The sequence below is a fragment of the Trachurus trachurus genome (genome assembly GCF_905171665.1).
Source record: "Trachurus trachurus genome assembly, chromosome: 3".
In the NCBI taxonomy this organism is placed as follows: Eukaryota; Metazoa; Chordata; class Actinopteri; order Carangiformes; family Carangidae; genus Trachurus; species Trachurus trachurus.
This window is the reverse complement of record NC_139893.1, coordinates 38,918,197-38,941,349: the sequence shown is the minus strand read 5'-3', so window position 1 is coordinate 38,941,349 and position 23,153 is coordinate 38,918,197. Positions and strand designations below refer to the sequence as shown.

The window sequence follows — 23,153 nt, the reverse complement described above, 5'->3', positions numbered from 1 at the left end:
ACTTCCAGGAAGACCACAAACAAGCCGATCCCCAAATGTCAGGTCAATCAATAGTTATATGGGCCAATACAACAACTCACAAAGTTGCCTCAGGTGCTGAGCAATCTGTACAGCAATCAACTCTGTCTGTCCTTTGATCTCTCAGGTTAGGAACCCCACCCTCTATTTATCCTCTGTAGTGTCGTTTATGAGAAGAATTTCAGCGTTATCTGTGTGTTGTGTTATCTTGAACATCCACTGGGCCCAACAGTGTTACAGGTGCCAGAGCCAATCACAGCAGATCTATTCAAAGTGTCAATGTCCACTAGAAGCACGAGCAGTGCTGTGGACCAGATGAGGAAATGATGCACCGTTTCATTTCTCAGCGTGGACGGTTCGAGTTCACACAGCTTCATGTCCACCCTGGTCCAAACACCACGCCACTGGCAGCGTCTCATGTTTACTCGGCTGCCGATCGTAATGTAGCGCAGACCAGACCAGAGTTCGACTGTAGCTGCAGCAGTTTGAAGAAATGGTCTCGGTGTGCACCTGTTGTGTTCACACTGCACCAAGCCCATAGTTCAACTAGACCAACCTAAACCCAAACCTTCCATCCACCGGGTACAAGCAACACGGTCTCAGCTGTTTCACCCATCATGTTTGCATTTTGTGTCTGATGGCACTCTGGTGCATCGGTATGACCGCTATGCCAGGAACTGAAAGGAACAATTAAATGCATTCATTTCTTTAACGCACAATTTTTTCTTTCATTAACTAATTGTAAGTAACACGTTAAAGTCCCAGCCCTAACTGTTAGAGAATAATTTCATAGTTTGTGTAGTTTCACCTCACTATCAATAGTAAGGTGAAATTATTCTCTAACACTAACAAAAATATTTCATTTCAACTTTATGAGCAACTGTGTATAAACTAAACACCAGCACCACATGCATAAACAACAAATCAATAGACAACAAATAATCCATACAAAACATCTCATAACGGAGTGGTCTGTTCATGTTCAAGTGAGCACAATGTAGTCAAAAGCCCCTGAGAGTTGGTTTTAGAGAAGTTACTCTGAAAAGCCTGCACAATGCCACACAGTTTTCATCTTCTTATGGTGGTCTTGCAAGGACATGGACACATCTACCATAGAAAGAACTATTCACAAAATGTGTGATAACAGGTACAGGTTGAAAAGACGAGTTTTCTCCTTCATCTCCTTTGTTGTGACACTATGAACCAACCGACCCAACCTGCAATTCCAGCCATGATTGATCCAGCGCAGTGCTTTTCTCATTATCACTGTCTGTTCATGTTGTCTGTCAAAACATCATGGATAAATCACTTCTTGCTGTATCGACCATGTCTTTCTATAGAGGAAAACGTATTTGGCCATTAATACCTTTTATCGTTTGGAGTTCTGGTCAGACAGACAACACTATATTCTATATCTGAAGATGTCATCTTGGGCTATGGGAATCCAGAATGGACATTTGAAAAGATTGATTGACTGTTCAGTGAAAACAATCAAGTACTTGAAAATAATCGTTAACTGCAAACCTAGACACTTTTGTCCTCTGTCAAACCTAAAAATATCCTTGTCTCTAGTGCAATTACACATGACATTACACATGACAATGACTTGTCAAGAGAAGCCCTGTAATTAATCCAGAAACAAAAGAGTAAGAGAAAGTGGAGCCAAACCTGCAGACCTCATCCTGCTTTCAATCTACAGCTGGTATTAAAAGAATGTGTTGGCATTTTGGACCCTGCATGGTTGATAAGCTCAGCTTTGTTTTCCAGCTACTTTAAGTGGTTTGGCACAAAGTGAGAATTCCTTGGATCAAACACGTTCTTGTAAATGAATTCTTGATAGGCATAACCTGTTTGGACAATGATGAGATATGACAACAGAAATAAAAGACAGTGCACCTTGTTAAACAACAACAGTCTGAGGGGGATGTTTAGGGCCCTATTATTAAAAGCAGATCCCAGAACAGCTGCGCTTTGCACTGTGCGAGGCGTGAAAGAAGATACTGTTACCTCAGCTGATTTGTCTGTTCTGGCCGGAATTCAGTTACTCTTTGTTATTCACATAAGCAAAAGCAAGTTTCCTTTGAATTCCCCCTGGCCTCTCCCACTCGGAGAATGTTGAAGTGTTATTCTTAATTATTAGTCACCACCACACTAGGAAAGAGTGAATGAGTTCACCTCCCAAGCATTGTGTAGGAATGAAGGAAGCATGTGCTAAAACATTAAATCAAGACCTGATGCTGACTTGATGCATCTAATTCCTTGTTGGCAGATATGATCTATTTGTGTTTTATAAATAAAGATTTCAAGATTAAGTCGGATCAGGAAGCCATCATATGACACAATACATGATATGATATCATGTCTCATATGATATCATATCAGACTACACCTTTACCTCTATAGCACACAAATCTGTCTTTAATACATTTTCAAGTAGCTTAAACCTACAGTGATGTCTGTAAGGATAATGCTATCTGTCCATTTCTGCTGCACAGATTAATGCAGTGAAAAGGTTCTGAAATACTCACTCAGACCTGTGTAAATGTCAGGCCTGTTTCCTCAATACAGCTTACCTTGAGATTTTCCCTCAGGTTGTTTTTAAACAAAATGGTACAGAAAATGCCGTAGGGTCAAATCAAGTTTTTTTTTTTTTTTTGCAATTCAATTTTAAATGGCTGCTTGCTGTTTCAAGGAGTGAGACATTAACACTGTGGATATACGTAATACCACTTCATTTCTCAAAGGCATTTTCGACTTCTTCTCTGAAAAGGGCCAGATTGTTGAACACACACGTCTCCTCTGGCTTTGTGTCTTTCTCTTAGCAACTGCCGGAAGCTGAACACCCACTGCATGTTGAACTGTGCAGAATTGTTAAGACTGCCTATCAAGAGAAGTTCACTGGCCATAGCTGGATTGTGAAGATTTAATACCACATTACAGCCCCAGGATGGGGTCACTAAGGTTAACTGAAAAGCATAGAGCCGATGAATATTCTATTCACGAATAATTGTGCCGTCTTTTTCATTGTGCTCATTCTTGACTGTATCACATGCAAACTCCTGAGGACAGGGTCACTGCAACATTCCTGGAAGGACTTGCTGTTTATCCGTGGTGCCATGGTGCCCTGATGGCTGACTGCTACAAAGTCTATGTAAATGGGAGGTTTCATTGTAGTATTTTTTACAAAAGCACAGTTAAATGGTACAGAAGGCTTACCCAACACCGCCTTTCTTGTAGATAAGAATAGACAAAGAGCTGTCAGTTTACTTGTTACTCTTACCTAATACTAATGATGTATAATATCCTACAGATAAATCTGGCTTCAGGTAGGTTACAATGTTTAGTTCTTGTCCAAATATGTCATTTTTGAGGCTGATGTTGCTGAAAAGCTGCAGAGAAGCACAGTGTTGTTCACAACAGCTATGTCTGTGCTGCATTGCTGCTGCTGTCAGTTCTATCATCATCATTTTCTGATTACTCCAAAGTTGGATTCATTGTTAGTATAAATTCATTTCTCTGTAATATTGCTGGTATGATTTGCTGCTCATAAATTATAAAGCAAACTGGTGATGTTCAGATTCAGACTTTTCACTGATGCCCAGATGAAGACTGGTGAGTTAACTGAGCATGTTTGGGAGGTTCATCCTAGAGAGCCAAGTCAATAAACACTAGTAATATCACTATAAAAAAGAAGAATCTTAGTAAAAAACCTTAGTCAGTTGAAACTATGAATTCAATAGTGCTTAAACTGTGAAACGCAAAAGTACTCATTATGAAGAGAAATGCCCCTTTAAGTGTTAGCTAGTGTATTATATGTTATAGCCTATAATTATATTATTGATACTCTTGCATTTATGTCTAAGCTGCATTTTACTGAGGTGGAGCTTCTTCTGGACTGTTTTACACAAGATTTAAACCAACAGCTCTTTGCATTACTTTCTTGATTGATCCTCTGATAGTTTGGCTGGTTATAAATAAATAGCTAAATATCATAGGTTACAAAGAAATGCTGCAACAGAGAGAACCTAAAGTGACACTTTCAGAACTCCATCCAATTATACGAACAAATTCTTGTGATTACTTTGTCATTTTAGCATGAAAGTTCTTGTTACCGATTAGGTTAAGTTCTCTTCTACTTGTACTGTACAAGTAGAAGAACAAAATGCAAAATTCTTAAATTTACAAATTAACTATACAAACTTTATGCACATCTGAATTTGTCTTTTCTCTATTTATATCATATATCATTTCATATGCATTGGATGTATAGTGTGGAAATGGTCTAATGGAATACTTTAATTTCCCTTAATTAAGTATCTTTAGGTCCAAGTAAAAGAGTGAAACAGCAAGAAACAGAGAGAACTGCGTCAAGCACCTCATATTTGTACTATTTGCCATCATCAGTTGGCGTCAAACTTTGAAACTCAAGCTTTAAAGTGTCGTCAGATCTCCCCCATAGTCTTGGCAGGACACAAAAGGAAAAACCCTGGTCAAAACAGCCCCACTGTGCTGCCTGTCGACAGCCTGAGTGTCCTCGCTGATAACCACCAAGACAAATGGCACTAAAGCGCAGTGATTTGCGGTCCTCTGCTCCCTGCCTGCCGCGCTTTGTTAATAACGACAGTCGGTTGAGGCAGGCGGCGGAGGAACACTGCAGGCAGGGCCACATCCAGAGGTGCAGGTGCTTACAGTTGCTAGCGGTAATTTATCCGACCGGACCCGGCGGAGCCACCGTGGGAACATGCCCGCGGTTAACGTGGTTGTTGTGGGCAAGAGGAGGGGGTCAAGTTACAAACAATACCCCGGTCGGTGTTGAAACACAGCGCCTGGCATTAGCTTTGTTTAGTCACCTCCCGGCTACTTCAACGGCTGGAAACGGAGATATTAGCAAAACAAAGTGAATGGAAGGAAAACAACAGTATTCAACTTACTGTGATAGTCACTTCGTGCTTTTTCAATCGATACTTCAGGCTCTTCATCTTGTAACGTGGTGGTTCCTCGTGTTAAAAGTGTCCTTTGGTGAATACGTTCATCGATAGTGCAAAAAAAAAAAAAACTTTCTAGAAAGTCCAAACGAAGAAACTTTTATCTGGCCCCTTTTCCTCACGGAGCGAGTTTCACCTGACGCTTAACCGCAAACTGCTCGCGCTTTGATTGACATTCCTCTTGAGCCAATCAAACTGGAACGTGCGCGGTGTGGGTTCGCTTATGATCCAATCAGCAACACCGGGGGGGCGGGACTTCCTAGTATGCGTCGTCGAGCAGAGTTGGACATATCCTGGGACAGAGCAGGAAAACCTGGCATGACGTCAAACTTACCTGGAGACTGAAACACCTGGAAGAAGCGCATATAAGCTATAAACACACTGGAGAAAGAACGCCCACTATGTCTTATTTACTGTAAATATTTGAATGCGAGTGGTTAACCCTACTGCCCTTCATATGTGGTAAAACTAGTAGGCCTACTGGAAATGATCTGAATATCAGTCTGTAACAGTTTTTCATGATGTATGGAGAGCCTTCATACCTGGAATAGCCTTTACAATTACGTACAAACCTAATGACAACTTACCTGCCAAGGTTACAGAAGGAAATGTTGTTCTAAGACATGTGGTGCTTTTCTGGTGGGTTAACTAGCCTACATTTACTTTTTTTTTCTCAGATTGAGATAAATAATATAACAAATCAATCAAAAATGGCAAGCAATAAGAAAAATAAATAAAATCATTGCTGCATCAATTGAAGTAATCCACCATTATTAATTTGAAATGTACCATTCTGAGGTGAACACATACACACAATTTTAGTAAATAAATGTTCTGAGTACTTATTACATCACTGCTTAACAAAGTCATTCAAAGGACCAAATCAAATCAGAGATTAGAATTTTCTGATTGACTCAGTATTATAGGCTACTTGCTGTTCATCATAGAAACATTAGGTCAAGGTAAGTTCATGCTGAAATACCATGATATGAAGAAAATATTCTATCCTGATAATATCCAGACCCACACTGTGCCTTGTTGACCTCATCCAACCAATATTTATTTGATGCTATGTTAATGTACATACATGAGTTGAGCTTTCCATCAAAAGGTCACTTCATACACAAATTAACGGGAAAGTGGGCCTATAGCATGTGGGGAGAAAAAGATGCCCCCTTGTGGTCGTATGAGCAAGAGCTTTCACCTCACATAACACTGGTGGAAAGCAACTCACAATCCAGCAAGTACTATACTCACAAGCTCCAGTATATAAAAATAGTAGGCCTATTATTATTATTATTAAACCATCACCACCTGAACTGTACACATTCATAATTACAATTCAAAAATAGATCTGTGTTTACTGTGTGTTCTGATGTGAATACTCAACAACTAAACTTGAGCTAGATTTTGAGTGCAGAACATGAACGGAGTAGGCCCTATGTACCGTATATGTTGCTACTTTAATTTACAGAGGACTTCCACCACTACATAAAGTGGTCAGTTAATCACTCAATAATTATAGGCTATAAGTTTAAAGCTGATATAACAAACAATTGTTTTTTAAATGCATGTGTCTGTGGATTAATGGGCACTTTAACCAACTGCAGTCATTATCAAATGTCCTGCTCTGTCAACAAACAGGACAGTGTTTTTGTTTTCCCACTGACCCGCAGTCTTCTTATCTGTGCTACTGTGTACTTTGAGGAAATATCTAACCAAATGCTACTGCCTGTTCAATGTGTGTCTCCCGTCTTTGTCTACAACTCCATGGCAACATTGTTACCATGGAGTTACCATGGAGCTAGCCACTGTCTGTCCTGGCTGCAGCTCAGCAGCAACACACACTGACATTGTGATACCACTGGGTGTATAAACCCACAGCCCAGTGGATGTTGTCCTCAGTCCAAACTATTACTAAATCTCAGAGTATTTTCTTTTATCTTTTTTCCCCCCAGAGCGTGCCTATGCTTAGTTCTGCATGTTTGAAGTTTACATCAGGGTACTGACATTAACATGGACTTGTACTGTACGTGTTGTGCTTTTTTGCTTATACAGGGTTCCTACAGCTTAAGCCAAGTTAAATTTAAGACTTTTTAAGACTTTTTTAAAGCCACTTGAAATGAAATTTAAGACCGACTTCATGATAAACACAAATGCAGAAAAAAGAAAAAAAAACACCACATCAATTACATAGGGTTAGGGACAATTTTACCCAGTTTCCTATGTGATCCAAGGTAAAGTGACTGCTACATGAATATTGGATTGTGTATCTTTCCAGCTGTCCTTTCAAAATAAATGCATAAAAAGTCAGAAAAAAAAAAAAAAAACGGTGAGAAATTTAGCGTTGACGGCCGCCACTAACTTCTCTATGTCGGAATGTTACCAATTATTTTGAGATTTGAGACTAATTACAACCATAAAATACCACTTATCATGTGTCGACATTTTTAAGACTTTTGAAAAATTGATTTAAGACATTTTAATGCCAATTAAGGCCTTATTTTTAGATTAATGAATTCAATGCTTTTTAAGACTTTTTAAGGATCCGTAAGAACCCTGTTATAGGCTACACGGAAGCAACAGCAGGTGTCTGAATGATATAACATTAATACAGGGAACTTTAAGTAGGCTACAGTTTACTCATATTAATGTACTTTTACTTCAGTAAACATCATGAATGCCAAATGTGGAATTGCTACAGGATGTCTGAATCATGTCAGTTGATATTGTGCATAAGAGTTGCATATTCTAGTGCAATTTTTCACATGGCGGCTAAATGACTTAAAAAATTACTGCCACAAGGTCTAGAGAATGTCACTGGAGAATTCAAACCATCCATAAGTTAGGAAATGGATTTCTGTTGCCAACTCAATTTTTTTTAATCAGTCATTCATAATCACTTATTCATAGTGATCTTGGGATATGACATTTGTAGTGTGTTATCTTAAACCTCTAACACACTGTCAGCTGGTATGAGAATGCTCTGTAATATACATTTTTCAACTTGTTTGACAAAGGGTTAAAGACTTTGTTGTGAACATGTTGGATCATTTGCATATTCATGTGGAACTGTCTTGATTACTGCTCCTTCACGTGGCACTTGCACATTTTAAAAAAAATATATTTCACGAACTGAACATGTGCATCAAAGATAGATGTTTTTGCTCAGTGTCTTGTCAGATGAATATCAAACCATAATCTATGGAGAAAGTCTTTGATGTCTGAAGTGCTCCACAAACAACACTGTGCAAAATGCATCTTGAAAGAACAGTCAGGACACTAAATAATTCACGTGATATGAAACAGAGACCACAGTAAACAACCTAGAAACTGTGTAGAAACTTTTTTTCTTTTTTCTTTTTTTTTTTTTTAAACAAAATTGATACAAATACACAAGATACAGATACAAAAAAACATTAGCTGCTGGGCGCTGACCGTGTGGCTCAGCGTTAAATTGCACCTCATGTGGCAGAGGAAACACTAATAAATACGGACATGCAACAGTAACAAATATCTATCAGATGGAATGCACAAAAACACCAAAGAGCTGCTTGTGGGAACTGTCATTTTTCAACAGAAACATTTTTTTCTTGTGTCTTTTCAAAGAAGTGGGACAAAACAGACAAGGAGGGAGAAAAGCTAAAAAAAAAAAATAATAAAGTAAAATAAAATAAAATAAAAGGTTTTGTCAAATTTTTGACCTCTGAACCGGGACGAGCTCCTGAGACCGCCGTGGTAGAAGCGCATCAGTTCAAGTGAAAAATCTCATCGAAGTCTGCACTCAGAAGGGTAGTAATGGTTATTTTACATGTGCTCTGGGAGAGGGGGGCTGACGTGCCTTGATGGGAGCGCAGCCTGCTGAGAGCTCTTACACAGCCTTGCGGTGGTACTCTGGGGGTGCGACTTCGTAGTCACTGGCACTGAAGAGGGTGGATGAATTCTTTACCAAGTACCTGGAGGACATTAAAAATTGTTTGTCAATGCGAAGCCGGACTGAAATGGTTAGTGATTTTTATACTAAGATAAGATAGCGCAGGCTGTCATTCTTCCTCTCCTGCAGGGGAAAATTACTCAGCCGCTCAGCCCTCAATCCTTTCAGATTAACATCCCACCAGGAGGCTCCTTTGAGGCAGATTTTAAAAATATATTTTTCTGGGATAAAAATTAGATGCGACAAGAAATACCAAAGTTATTTGCAGAACTCACACAGAGCAATCCACTGGGGAGTGGACAGTTAGAAAACATAGATAAAGCCTGTTTGGAAAAAATAACTTACCGTATTCAAAAATATGTAATAAGAAACCTGACGAGAATGAAGGAAATGACTAAGTATATGGAGAAAGTTATTCTAGATTTTGTTACTTCTTATATGGCTACGGTCAGACTATTGAGCAAACACTGCACTCAATGCAGTGTACATATGCAATACTGATTGACAGAATTATTTACCTTGCATATACTTTCACTGGACTGTACATACTATTTGCTTTTTGCAATTACATTAATCTATAATATATCTGTACAGAATGAATTTCTTCTATATATTGTCATAGGCACCACTGTAAAGTACATTCTTATGAATACTGCTCTTTTTATTTCTTTATATTTATTATCTGTTCTATATTTGTCCCTGTTGTCTGCTGCTGCAACACTGTTCATCTCCTCATCATGGGACCAACAAAGGATTATCTTGTAATTATGGTTATGGTGTCTGACTCTGTAGTGTATAAATACATTTATCATGTTTTTCTACATATCCCACAGTGCTGTGCACATGTTTTAACCACAGAGCATTAACCTCTATTTAAAAAACCATGAATGGGGCTACATAATCATTTCTGCGAAGGGATTAGTCATGGTTTTTCTGGCTACATAATCAGAATAAAATCCATACAGGCCTCTAAAGAACTCTTTTCTCTAGGTGATGTGATGTCTCTGGCTCATTAACAGTATGAATGACAGCGGTCAGCACAAAGCAGTTTCATTCCTATAAGGAAAAGACAACCTCTATGTGCTCACAAGTTATTGATTTTTCTATTTTTCTAGTCGGGTGCAGCAGCCTTGTGTCTGACATGTACAAGTTTTGTCAAGCGAAATGAGCAATTCCTGGAAATTGTACATCAAATATGTCGAGTTTGTTTTTCCAAATCATTTCAAAAGATACAAAACACAGTGTTGCCATGCTTATTTTCATATAAACAAACTGTCCGAGGGCTATGTGAAAACATGCAAAGCAGAGAGACAGTAGAAAAACAACTGAAATATGCAAGCATATGTATGTGTGGGTGTATGTTATGAGTATTTACATCGACCTGTATGTTTATGAATAGGATGTGGCATGAGATTTGTTCACCCTATTGTATTGTAGACATTGTTTACAGTCTATTTGCCCCTAAATAAAAGCTGCTGCTTTATTCATTTGTTTTGTTGGTTGTTTGCACACCAGACCTCCCCTCAAGTAGCCTACCGTTGTTTTGTAATGCAGTAATTTATTGTTTTGAACACAGGATTCATTGTGTGTCATTGTGTTGTTGTCATTATTACACAGCAGCAGTAAAGGTGTCGTTGTGTGTGTCTGTGGTGGACGTTGGAGCTTACTTGAGGAAATCTTGGAGGTAACTGAGCAGCAGAGCCAGGCTCTTCTCGTCCAGTGGAGTGTAGGCCAGCATGGCTCCAATACGAACTGTTGGGGGAACCACATATGTATGACAACAACGCAACAGGATACTTCTTCAGTACTGATTTTTTTTTGTTTTTCTTTTTTTACATACCATGCTAAAAATTGTCAGTGCAAGCTGTTTTTAGAACGGCGGAGCCGAGTTGCGAGCTGCTAATGGGATTTCTTGGTTTCCCTCATCAAACACATCAAATACACAATCCAACAACTCCAAAACGCTCTGGTGAACAAGTTGTGACCTGCACATTCACCACGCTATGAGATAATAACAGAACGTTACAAGACGGAGTTGATTTTGAGGTAAATTCATGCAAAACTGCTGCGTGTTTCCATCAGGGACAGTTTTTCAGCAAGCAGTCTCTGCATTTGCCTTGAAAACAACTCCGTCTCGCAACGTTACTTTATTATCTCATAGCGTGGTGAATGTGCAGGTCATAAAGATTGTGTATTTGATGAGTTTGAGGGAAACCAATGAGCCTCCATAGCATAGCTCTGAGCAGCTCGTGGCTCTGCTCCGCCGTTCTCAAAATAGCCAATTTGCCAAAATGTTGAACTATCCCTTTAAGAATTCACAAATTTAGAATTAAAACAAAATTACCACACTCCGTTTTTTTTCTTTTCTTATTAACAGATGCCCAGTACATGGCAGATTGACTTTAAGACTTTATTGTCACCAAGAGCAGAGTATCAGTGTGTGTGTGTGTGTGTGTGTGTGTGTGTGTGTGTGTGTGTGTGTGTGTGTGTGTGTGTGTGTGTGTGTGTGTGTGTGTGTGTGTGTGTGTGTGTGTGTGCTGTCACCAGGTCAGAGAGAGAGGTGCAGGAGGGAACAGTGAAAATGCGTGTCGGATAGATCTCCCCCTCAAAGACAGAGTTTGGGGAAAGTGTTAAAGAACTTTCATGCTGTAATAACAAGTATGAACTCTATCAGCATCCCCGTCAGCTGGTTTCTGTCGGGGAGATGAAATGTGTGGTGAAACAGAATGCGACTCAGTCACTAATCTTTTGATCTTGTTTATCTTGTTTCTCTGAATCGTTGTGAGGCGAAAGCTGAATTGAAAATAAGATTGGATGAACTGAGTCAACATGTAAGGCCAGCATCACTCTCACATATCTGTAACATCACTACTCTACTGGGAAATATTGGATATAACTGTATATTGTTGCATTGGGTAATACTGTATGCGTCTTCTCAAATAACAATTCATCCTTTCTCTCATTGCATTGTTATGTCTGAGATTTGTTAAGACTCATTGGATGTTCACAGTTGGAGGTATTCATTTAGAGCTTTAGTCAAATCAGTCGAGTCGTCTTAGTGTGTGATACTCACTTTAACCTCAGCATTTATAAATATATAATCAACCTTAATTACTATACAATTAATGAGCTATTTTTGCATTTTTTAAACTGGAAGCTGTGATTCAAAGAGAAAAATACTTCTTGCATCTATTTTTCAGACAGGTGCATAGGAGAGGGACAAGCTGATCAAAACACTGGAAAATATTTAATAGCAACGTTTCAATGCTAGACCTTCGTGAGGCAAACAATCAAAGGCTTTTGTATGATGAAGGTCTAGCCCTGAAATGTTGCTAGTTAATATTTTCCTTGCAAGTTTACACAACTGTAGCTGTGTAAATTCAAATCTGACCCCTGCTACCAATGATTATCAACCAAGCTTCTATATCGTTTTCTTAAGGTCATTGAGCAACATTTCAAATGTTGGAAACTCAGCCTTTCCTCTCCTCTCAGGGCTTACTTTAATTGTTTAGTTTAGTTTAGTTTATTTAGATCCCCATTAGCTTTTGCCACGCAGCAGCTATTCTTCCTGGGGTCTTTTCATCATAATAAATGACAAATACAAACCATTCAATCCAATTGTACTGAATACTTAAAGGCTCCTTGATAGAAGTTCAACATAGGATGGAGGGGTGAAGTACACAACCTCTTGCAAATGTTTTTTTCTGAATTGTGAAGAACAGTGATGTTTCTCTTTAGCCTCACAGTGCTTTCATATCTGCTGAGAACATTTCACTTTCCTCTCACAGCTACTGTGTCAATATTGGAAAAGCTTTCTACAATGTAATCTAATGTAATTCAAACAAGAATTTCCTAAGAATCAGAATATAAATATATATATATAATATGTGATATGTAATATGAGATTATTGGAAAAAATTTTAAAAAAAAGTATAAGTCAAAAAAAAAAAAAAAAAACATATATATAGTCCCTACCAAATAGGCGCAGCAAGTGTGGGGCTCCGTAAACTTGAGACATGGGCATGTCTGGATGTTCAGCCAGGACCTCGGCGTACTGCGGCCTCTCAAACTTGTAAAGCAGCTGCGTGCCCAGCATCACGTTGAAATACTCCCGAATCCCAGCCACCACTTCATTTACTGCATATTCCCTAAGTGAACAAAGAGAAGAGTCACAGGTTTATCCAGATGGAGCTTTCATCACTGAGAGATAACCGACAATTATCGTTTCCCCTGAAATAAATCCATCCTGTTAACCTCCAGGAGAGAAAATTGTTAATGATTTGGACGTATGCACATCACGAACACTTTCTGATGTGGCTATTTGAGTCTGCAAAACAAGACAATTTAGTTTAAACAGAGCAAGCTTTTGCATTTACAATGGGGATGCCACTGAAATGAATGAATTCAAATTGGTCAAAATGACATGCCTGCAAAAATGTGGCTCGCCGGCAGAAAAGGACCGGGAGCTGTATGTATCTGATTTTCTTTTGTAGCCCAGATGTGGAACATGCATTTAGCTGTGGTAATTTAGATTCCCATCTACAGCTGAGGAAATTGTATGTAAGTATGATCATGCTGGGGCAAATTGCACAATTTTGTGTTTAAACTGCTTGTGATTCATGCCACAAAGTGGAGAGGAATGCGAGAACATACTGCGGCAGCCGGCGCAGAGAGATGGACACATGCAGTGGTGCTGAGCAGATTATCAAAGGACACCACCGTGTCTCTACTTTCACACCATGTGAAGGAAGCCATGGCTTTCATCCTTACTTATTGTCCGAGTTTCCTTTGGACTTCTTATAGTTTGCATAGTCCTCCAGGACGGCCTCTATGTTCTTCTTAGCAGGTAGATGAAACAACTGCAAGCAACAGAAAAGTCTTCTCTTTATCCAAACTTTTACATTGACGAAACATCACTGTTGGGGGGTCATTTTCAAGCTTGATTGATCTTCTTTGCTAAAGTATAGCTTCAGAGTACATAATAGCTCAAGGCAACGAGCCTAACAGAGGAAGAGAAAGTAAATGGGGAATAAAGATACACAGAGTTTCTTTACTGTCATTGTACAGTCGCCTTAGCAGAACTAAAAATACATCAAACACACAGCCTTGTGGGGGGTTGTTTGTTTGTGTGTGTGTGTGTGTGTGTGTGTATTGTATTGTATATGGTTCTTTTTACCTGTTTCTGCCGGGTGATGAGGTCCCAGTCATCTACCAGCCAGGGCTTCAGCTCTTCGGGGATCTTCACCTTCACCTCCACACGGTTGGTGAACATATCCTCCTGGACACACACACACACACACATATGCTATTGTTGGTTTCTTTCTTTCTTTGTTCAGCAGCAGTAATGTATTTGTCACCCACCCAACGGGCCCCTGGATAGTGGCCTGCCTGTGTCCTTCACACACACAACAACCAAGAACATGCGGTATAGAACTACAAGGCTTTACAGTGCATAGTACATGAGCTTCACTTCACTATACAAGGTCAAAACTCTCTGCTGCAGTTTCTATAGTGGCCAAAAAGAGGTAAACAACATTCTTATATTTTCTCATTTTATTTTTTCTCATTTTAATATCTCAGCATTATAACAAGATTCTAATCAGGGATGCTAACGAGTCAGGACCAAAAAAAGAGAGAAGTGTCCCAGGGTGTGTGTGTGTGTGTGAGGGGGGGGTGCTCAGGGCAGTGACACTCTCCACATCTAAATACATTATAATATCATGGAAACGTCCATTTCCAGTAGTTCAAATCAAACAGCCCCAACCAAGTACTGAGTGCATATAGATGGACATATTTTTCAGAAAGCCAACATTTCATATACATAAAAATGCTTTAAAAAAAAAAGGTCCTTTGTAATATTTAAATTTTGGGGGATACTGAATTTTAGGTCTTCATTTAATGTTGGCCATAATTATTAAAATAAATAGAATAAATAAAGACATGAAATGTTTAATTCTCTGTGTAATGGGACTATATAATGTACTAGTTTCACTTTTAACTCTCCCATGATATTCTAATGCACCTGTACATTGGAAACAATAGGAGTGATAGGTAGAGTATGCAATAATGAATTACTGCATACATCTTGACAGCTCTACTTTACACTGTTGATTTGTACAGACACGTCCAGTGATTTTCAGCCATCTGTGATTAGCTACATTTGTCTGTTCTGATGATACAAGTCAGAGGTCCTGAAATGTGTGTTTCTCTCAGGGTTCCTACACATTTGAAATTTCCAAATTCCATACTTTTTCCAGACCCTAATTTCCAGATTTCTCGGTAAAAAAATTCAAATAATTTGTGATATTTGAGTAAATAGTTGTGCATTATATAAAAAAAATCATGCAATTAATAATTTGTTTTCATTTGTATTCTGAATGTGTATGCCATTATGTAACCAAATAGTTTCCAGGAGATTTTAGCTATAGGTAGCACATACAAAAATAATTAACCAGATAACTTCAGATAAGACCAAACCCAGATAAGATATTAAAGGACAATTCCAGGCGAATTCAACTAGGGGGTGTATTTTCATATCATTTTAGGTCTAAAAGAAGGAATCTGAAGATTTTCAGTTTAATCGCTCCTGTTTTGCGGTAGTTGCATCTGTCCCCGCATCCCCACGGCAGCAATGAATGGGAGTGGATGTAAGTTCCGCTGTTTAGGCTGTTTACAGCCCTCAAAGCCGCAATTTTTTTCCACAGACAGCGTCAGATGGCTACTCAAACATGCACCGAGAAGTTTATTTACTTCAAGCAAGCCGGCATGTTTGTAAAACTAGATCTAATTCAAAGTCTCCCGGAGTCTCGCGCGAGCCCGAAGTTGCAGTGCGCGGTGTATTCAGGCGCAGTTGGAGCTACCGCTTGTGTCATAAACACAGGAATATCAACTCTTTACTTGCTTGAAGTGTTTATTTTTTCCACAGACAGCATCAGGTGGCGACTCAAACATGTGCAGAGAAGTTTTTTTTACTTGAAGCAAGTCAAGAGTTGATATTCCTGTGTTTATGACACAAACGGTAGCTTTTCCCACTGCACCTGAATACACCGCGCACGGCAACTGGGTCTCGCGCGAGACTCCGGGAGACTTTGAATTAGATCTAGTTTTACAAACATGTTGGCTTGCTTTAAGTAAATAAACTTCTGGGTGCATGTTTGAGTCGCCATCTGACGCTGTCTGTGGAAAAAAATTGCGGCTTTGAGGGCTGGAAACAGCCTAAGCAGCGGAAATTACATCCACTCCCATTCATTGCTGCCGTGGCGACGCGCGGACAGACGCAACTACCGTAAAACAGGAGCGATTAAACTGAAAATCTTCAGATTCATTCTTTTAGACCTAAAATGATATGAAAATACACCCCAGAGTTGAATTCGCCTGGAATTGTCCTTTAAGATAAATATATTTCCATACAATAATTTCCATTTTCCATAGAATAATTTCCATTTTCCATACTTTTCCAGACCTGGAAATGTATAAAATCAAATTCCATACTTTCCATACTTTCCATACTTGCGTAGGAACCCTGTTCTCTTCTATAAAGACACATCCTACATCTCGGAGGCGACGTCTTTCCACTTAGGGCTTCCTTCACCTTTCAAACGGGGCAGAGCTCCGTGGGAAACAAGGAACCGTGGACAGCTCCAGAGACGTGCACGATAGTAAACTGTGTAATATGTCAGCAGTATGCCAATATAGCTGAGCACCTCCAGTAAAAAGGCAACAAGGCTTTACTATCCAGTGTTAGGCACTAGTGTTATGACAACCTGATGTTATTTATCCCAAGATCTTGTTGCTTCTGACAGTCAAATTAGATAATAATAGAACCTCCACTCACATGTTAGTTCATGTTTTACAGAAGGGTGTAACCTGATCATTATCATTCAACAGATTTTAAAGTTCTGCTCCTGGTTTACAAATCACTGAATGGTTTAGGTCCAGAATACATGAATGACATGTAAGTAGAGTATAAACCCAGTAGAGCTCTGAGATCTACTGACTTAGGTCAGATAGTGGAGCACAGAGTTCAAACCAGACATGGTGAAGCAGCATTTAGCTGTGATGCTGCACACAACTGGAACAAACTACCAGCAGAACTGAGATCAGCTCAAATTGTAAACACTTTTAAATCCATGTTAAAAACATTTCTCTTTTCATGTGCTTATGGCTGAGCTTGGACTTGAACTTTAAACTTTATTTATTTTATTTTATTCTACTTTTTTAAATCTTGTTTGCTCTTGCTTTTAACTCTACGTTTAATGTTTACAACTTTTTTTAATTTTCAAAAAATTGTTTGTTTTCATGCTGTTCTTTTTAAATATTTTGTCTTTGTGTAAAGCACATTGAGTTGCCTTGGTATGAAATGCGCTATATAAATAAAGATGCCTTGCCTAACAGTGACAACGATCATCTCACATGTATGGATGCCATACAATACATACAAGCAGTAAACACTATGTGTAACTGGTATCAGAGCATCTTTAACGCTGATAACCTGGTTTGTATGATGGTCATACTTCTACCAACTGCATGGTGCCACCGCTTTCTGTTGTTTCTAGTTTTTTTGAGGTAAACAAAGCTGTTCCTCTCTCTGCTGGGCAACGCTGAGAGCACACGGGAAGACTTGGGGACAAAGAGCAAATCAGCAGTCACCTTCTGTGACTCCTCATCAAAGTTTATGAGCCAGACAAAATGAGAGAGAGCGAGTGGACCATCATTTTAAATTTCACAGTCATTTGGACACTTGAAGGGCATTTTTACCCTGACATCTTGATATTTCCCCCACTTTGCTCACTCCTCAGTCTGTAGTTTCATGAGAGGTCCTCTTCAAGTAATTAGTGATTTCAATTTATCCAACTATAAAGATGCCCAGTGGACAAATGGCTCCTTAAAACTAAGCCAGTAGATTCTGTCAAGTGTTAAAGGGATAGTTCACCCAAAATTGAAATTTCACTCATTATCTACTCACCCTCATGTCGACTAAGGCCTGGGAGAAGTTTCAGAGTCCTCCGTGGCTTCTCTGAGTTACAGAGGGTCTCGGCGTAGCAGTGCATGTCCATATAACGGTTGCAAATGGATACCAACTGTCTTCGTAACAAAAAGACACACCAAAAAACATCCAAATACCTCCATGCTGCTCGTATGTAATGTCCCTCTTGTCTTGAAGCCCCGAAATGCGAAACTGTCCCGAAAAAAATTAAATAAATCTATATTTCAAGCTTGTTTTGTAGCGGAAGCTTCTCGAAGCTCCTCTTCCCGGTTCGTCAAATTTGGACGAACTGGGAAGAGGACAGACCCTGGTTCGTCCAAATTTGACAAACCGGGAAGAGGAGCTTCCCCTACAAACAAGCTTGAAATATAGACTTATTTAATTTTTTTCGGGACAATTTCGCATTTCGGGGCTTCAATACAAGACGGACATTACATACGAGCAGCATGGAGGTATTTGGATGTTTTTTGGTGTGTCTTTTTGTTACAAAGAAAAGTGGTATCCATTTGCAACCGTTATATGGACATGCACTGCTACGCCGAAACCCCCTGTAACTCAGAGAAGCCACGGAGGACTCTGAAACTTCTCCCAGCCCTTAGTCCACATGAGGGGGAGTAGATAATGAGTGAAATTTAAATTTTGGGTGAACTACCCCTTTAACCAGTATCTGATGGTACATACACTCTCCACAGTGGGATCGACCCGAGGCCTCTTCTTCCGTGGTCCCTGTGGCGGTTCTCCGCTGCTGGTACCTTCACCCGGCCCTGGGGCTAAACAACACACACAGTACAGTTAATACATCGTGTAGAAATGTGTCTTCTTTTACTGTAGATGTAGATAAAGCCCAACTATCCTCTGATTAATTCTACTGTTATGCTGCTAATATATCATAGGACTGAATGTAGATGATTTTGTGTTTCAGGTGTGAGCGATGCTGTCGAAAAGGAGTTACATTTGTCACATGTCAACACACAATGTGAGGGCTGGGCCCAGCAGCAGGGCAGCTATAAAAATACAAAAAAAGAAAAAAAACTACAAAACAAAAAAAACAATATAATGCATATTTCAGGAAATATGTTTGACATTATCAAATGTATAGTGTCTCAGTGCCTCAAGTGTCTCAAACATCATCTGATATCATAAAAAAACTTTGTGTATTTAAGAACATGCTGAAATCCCTTTGCATTTTGTTGTGATTTTAAACAATACAGCAGCGTTAGAGCTAATGTGTGATGTGTGTTGCATATACAAAATGTATGTGGGTCAGTAACAAATAAGGGTACTTGGCAAGATGAGGAATTCAGAAATATCTTTTAAAATTGTTTTAAAAGCATCAGATTTGTTAAAATGTACATTTTGTATTCATGTTGGTTTCACATAATTTGAAATGACATTTGAACCATTTCTAACAAAAGTGAGACTGAATGCCCTGAAAATGTCAAATGGTGTGACCACAAAAGAATAATAAATATTAAATATTTGATCCACCTACAGTGGATTTAAGTGTACTTATAAAATATATACCTTTTCTGAAAACATTAAACTGAAATTGATTTTTTGTGTATTTAAATACATTTTGGCAACACGGAGCAGGACTTATTCTAAAACATTGCTTTATCTTCTAAAAAATGTGACAAGTTATGTAAAATTGGTCAAGAAACATATTGTTGCATTGCAAAAGTGAATTTCATTTATTCCACTTCTGAGTCTAGATTTATTTTCCTGTATAAAATAACAATTGTATAAACATCCTGTCAGATGTTTATATAAAAAAAAAACAGTTACACCACTTGACATTGGGTTGTGTCACGTTACTGACCCATGTGAAATCTACTATCAACATGTCATATGGAAATAGTTTACTTACTCTTCTGTTTTGCCTTTTTCACTTTCCTAAGAGCCAAAAAAAGACATTATGTGTGAACATACAATATTAAATGTTTTGTACTTTGTGCACAACACACAATACATACAGATGGGTGACAAATTACAAGAAACATTTCAACAAACGTGTTGATAAACATAATGAATGCGGGCACTTTACGCAGGTGCAGTGCATGGTACAGTTCACTAATTCACATAGAATAATTCTAAGTGGCATGTTTAAAAACTACTGAATTTACATCAAGTTGACAAAAACATCTCAGATTTTCTACCACACACATTGATTGAAATGACGTCTGCATTTATGGTGTTTAGAATTAGTTGGATTACTGGGAGTGGGAGTGGAAGCAAAGTGAACACTTACAGATCGACATTTTTCTGCTGCACAGCAGCAATCTTCTTGCTTGGTGCTAAACCCCTCATCTTTCCCTCAACATAATGGTCTCTGGGGAGGAAAAAAACAAGTGAGGATCATTACATGAATAGTCAAGTGACATTTGTCCATACATAAAACAGCAGATAATAACAAAACAATGGTCAATATTATTTAAAAACATTGAAAAATATATTATGGTATTTCTTTGACTGTCGGATTGGGGGTTAGTGGTCACAGAAAGATTGTATTGTCATGACAACAATGGAAACTTACTGATTAGCCTTTTGAAGCTCTTTTTGTTTTGCAAGGTTGCTGTCCACATATTTGAGAACTCTGCTTTCAGGAACCCATTCATCCCAGCTGCAACAGAAACGCATTAAAGACTCCATCACAAACAAAGCAACCTTCCTCAATAAAACACACACACACACACACACAAACAAAGCAAGGTATATCTGACGTGAGCACTCAGGTTGAAAACAGGACAGATAATCAAAGTGAAACCAAACCAGGCTGCTTACTTTTTGTTCCATCCGCTGTAATGAATGAAGTATTTAATCTGCTTATCCTTTATGTTGATCTTTACACACTGTAAAACAAGAAAACACACGGGCCTGCGTCAGTCGTTGGCTGACGTTTGTTTCACTGTTCATATTTCACTCTGGAAGCCCATGCAGCACTGAAACACACCTTGGCCTCATACAGCAGTGGCCCATGAAAGCACAGGACTCTTTCACCTGCGAGGAGGGAAAAACAAAAGTAGGAAGTTGGGTGGAAACCGCGGCATGACACAATACACAGCATTAACAACACGACGGGCTAGCTAACAGTTAGCTTTGCGTTAACGCCTGGTTTGCCTATTTATCTTCACCCTAAGCAGTGACACTTCATAACATGTACATTATGGGTGTGTTTAAAATAAAAAGTCACACACAACTGTGCGGTTATGAAGACCCTGACCCTCCCTGGAGACCACTATTGTCGAGCTGTGCGTTAGCATTAGCTGCAGCTACAATAACAACAACAACAAACCCGCCCCCTTCCACAGATTCGTCCATTTTTCTGCACCGACCTTCTTGAAATTTAGGTTTAGGGTCCTGTTTTGGCGCCATTCACAGACTCAGCTGGTCGGATGTCTGAAGGATCAAATTCGTGCATTGCCAGAGTCCATTTCTTCCAGGCACAAACACCTCCGACATCGGAGCCAAAGCGAAGGAGAAGCCGAGACTGGCCTGCCTGCTGCTGCTGCTGCTGCTGGGTCACCTGACCACCAAGCCTCAGGGGCGTGCTGCATTCAGGAGCTCCCCCTCAAACTTGTAAAATACAAACGCGTCTAACGTGCCCGGTGGATTTGAATTTTAATCACAAAGAAATGTGTTCATGGTTAGGCTATATCATGGATATGTTGATATGCGTATAGCCTACACATGTAACTATTTATACATGTATGTCTAATTGTTTATTTATCAAGTGCAACACACATTGATAACATAGGCTATGTTGCAGATAGTGTGAATTTGCCTAATGTGGGACTTTTTTTTTTGAAATTCTGACTTCTGGTATATATTGTGATATGAAAAGCAAACATTTTCAATCTACATCCTGTACCATTCTGAAATCCTTAGGTTGTGATCTAATGAAATCCAAAGAGAAAATTCTGATATCACACTCCTAAAAGAAATAGCCTACCATACATATTTCAACTCTGATTGCAAAGTCTTCTCCGGCAATCTCCGTGCCCTAATGTGGGACAGTCATGCTCCTATGTGGGACACTAAAAGGTCTGTTTAAAAGTAATTTTAATTTGCATGATGAATGCTAGATTGCAAACCAGTGTACAATAATATCACTTATTGTCCTAGTTCTGCCTCGTCTTCTGTTAATATTAACGGTTTTCTACCAATTGTGTGATGAAGGTGACCTTTTACCCTGCGCTTAAGAGTGGACTTAGGGTCATTCCCAGCCCTGTCAATCCCAGGTGGTGTCAATTGTGGGACACCACCATCCTCAGTGATCTCCCTATATTCAGCAATGTCTCCCCTCATCCTGTCTTTTTCCCACTGGTTGAGTTCTCTTGCTTGATTCTTTTCCTTTTTCCCCCGTGTTTTCTTTTCCTGTTTTTGTCTCATTGACTCTTCTTTTCCACTGTGATCTGAAATACATTCCTTTTAATTAATAAATGATGGGCTATCCTTTGATTACTTCTAAACTCAAGCAATTATCATGAACATTATCAAAAAAGACAAGATTTCGAAACAAGAAAAAAAATCCGAGCCATTTACCCCTTTAACAGTATTATGACCACTTCCAGTTATTAAATAGAATTTCCTTTTGTTGTGAAATATCCAAAATAATGCATTATAATAATAAAACCATGTAAACAACCATTGTTATTGTTCAACCTATTCAACTACACAGTTTTACCTGAAAAAGCACTGTCCCACATTAGGAAAAAACACCTGTCCCACTTAGGAAGGCATGTTTCCTAAAGTGGGACAGTAATTTTGATTAAAATTCAAAATATTGAGAATGGTTACACCATATTAAGATGTATTTCAATGCATCAATATATTATGAATACATTTTGACAAAAAATTGCAATAATATTGTTTTTAAATGATGGCCTTAACATTAACTTTGTCCAAACCCTATGTCACTAGCATTTTGGTGGTCTTCACACAGGGTGCCTCCGGTTTGAAGGCTCTACCTCCCAAACCTATGATTGAACATTTGAAATGTCATGTGATTCTGATCATGCAATATCACAGCTTGTGTGAGCCCACATTTACATTAACTTTCTTTTGCTAGAGGAAGACCTACACCCAGCAGAGAGAAACCTCAGAGTGCATGTAAGATGGTGCAGCTTAAATGAGGCTACATAGGCAATAAAATCAAACAGAGCAACAGTACAGACACAGGTAGTCAGGGAGTGCAGCAAACTTCAGACTACATCATCACATGTGGCACTCT

The 23,153-nt window shown here is 39.0% G+C and overlaps 2 protein-coding genes across 4 annotated transcripts in view; both read right to left on the bottom strand.

Annotated features, from left to right (window-relative positions):
* Positions 1 to 5,086, bottom strand: part of uacab (uveal autoantigen with coiled-coil domains and ankyrin repeats b) — a 62,977-nt gene extending 57,891 nt beyond the window's left edge. For all 3 annotated transcript variants that reach the window (XM_083997468.1, XM_083997471.1, XM_083997470.1), the window contains exon 1: positions 4,950 to 5,086. In XM_083997468.1, coding sequence (XP_083853594.1) covers positions 4,950 to 4,997 — 48 coding nt within the window. In that variant the 5' untranslated portion in view covers positions 4,998 to 5,086. The remainder of the gene's footprint in view (positions 1 to 4,949) is intronic.
* Positions 5,087 to 7,798: 2,712 nt separating this feature from the next.
* On the bottom strand, positions 7,799 to 21,452 carry LOC311007183 (mortality factor 4-like protein 1). Its single transcript, XM_084000277.1, has 12 exons — positions 21,256 to 21,452; positions 20,874 to 20,920; positions 20,705 to 20,772; positions 20,457 to 20,543; positions 20,172 to 20,252; positions 19,791 to 19,816; positions 18,605 to 18,693; positions 14,114 to 14,215; positions 13,708 to 13,796; positions 12,913 to 13,085; positions 10,605 to 10,689; positions 7,799 to 8,959 (listed from the first exon to the last, which is right to left on the bottom strand). Exons 1-12 carry the CDS (start codon positions 21,293 to 21,295, stop codon positions 8,875 to 8,877), a joined length of 972 nt encoding a protein of 323 aa, XP_083856403.1. The 5' UTR covers positions 21,296 to 21,452; the 3' UTR covers positions 7,799 to 8,874.
* Positions 21,453 to 23,153: the final 1,701 nt, after the last annotated feature.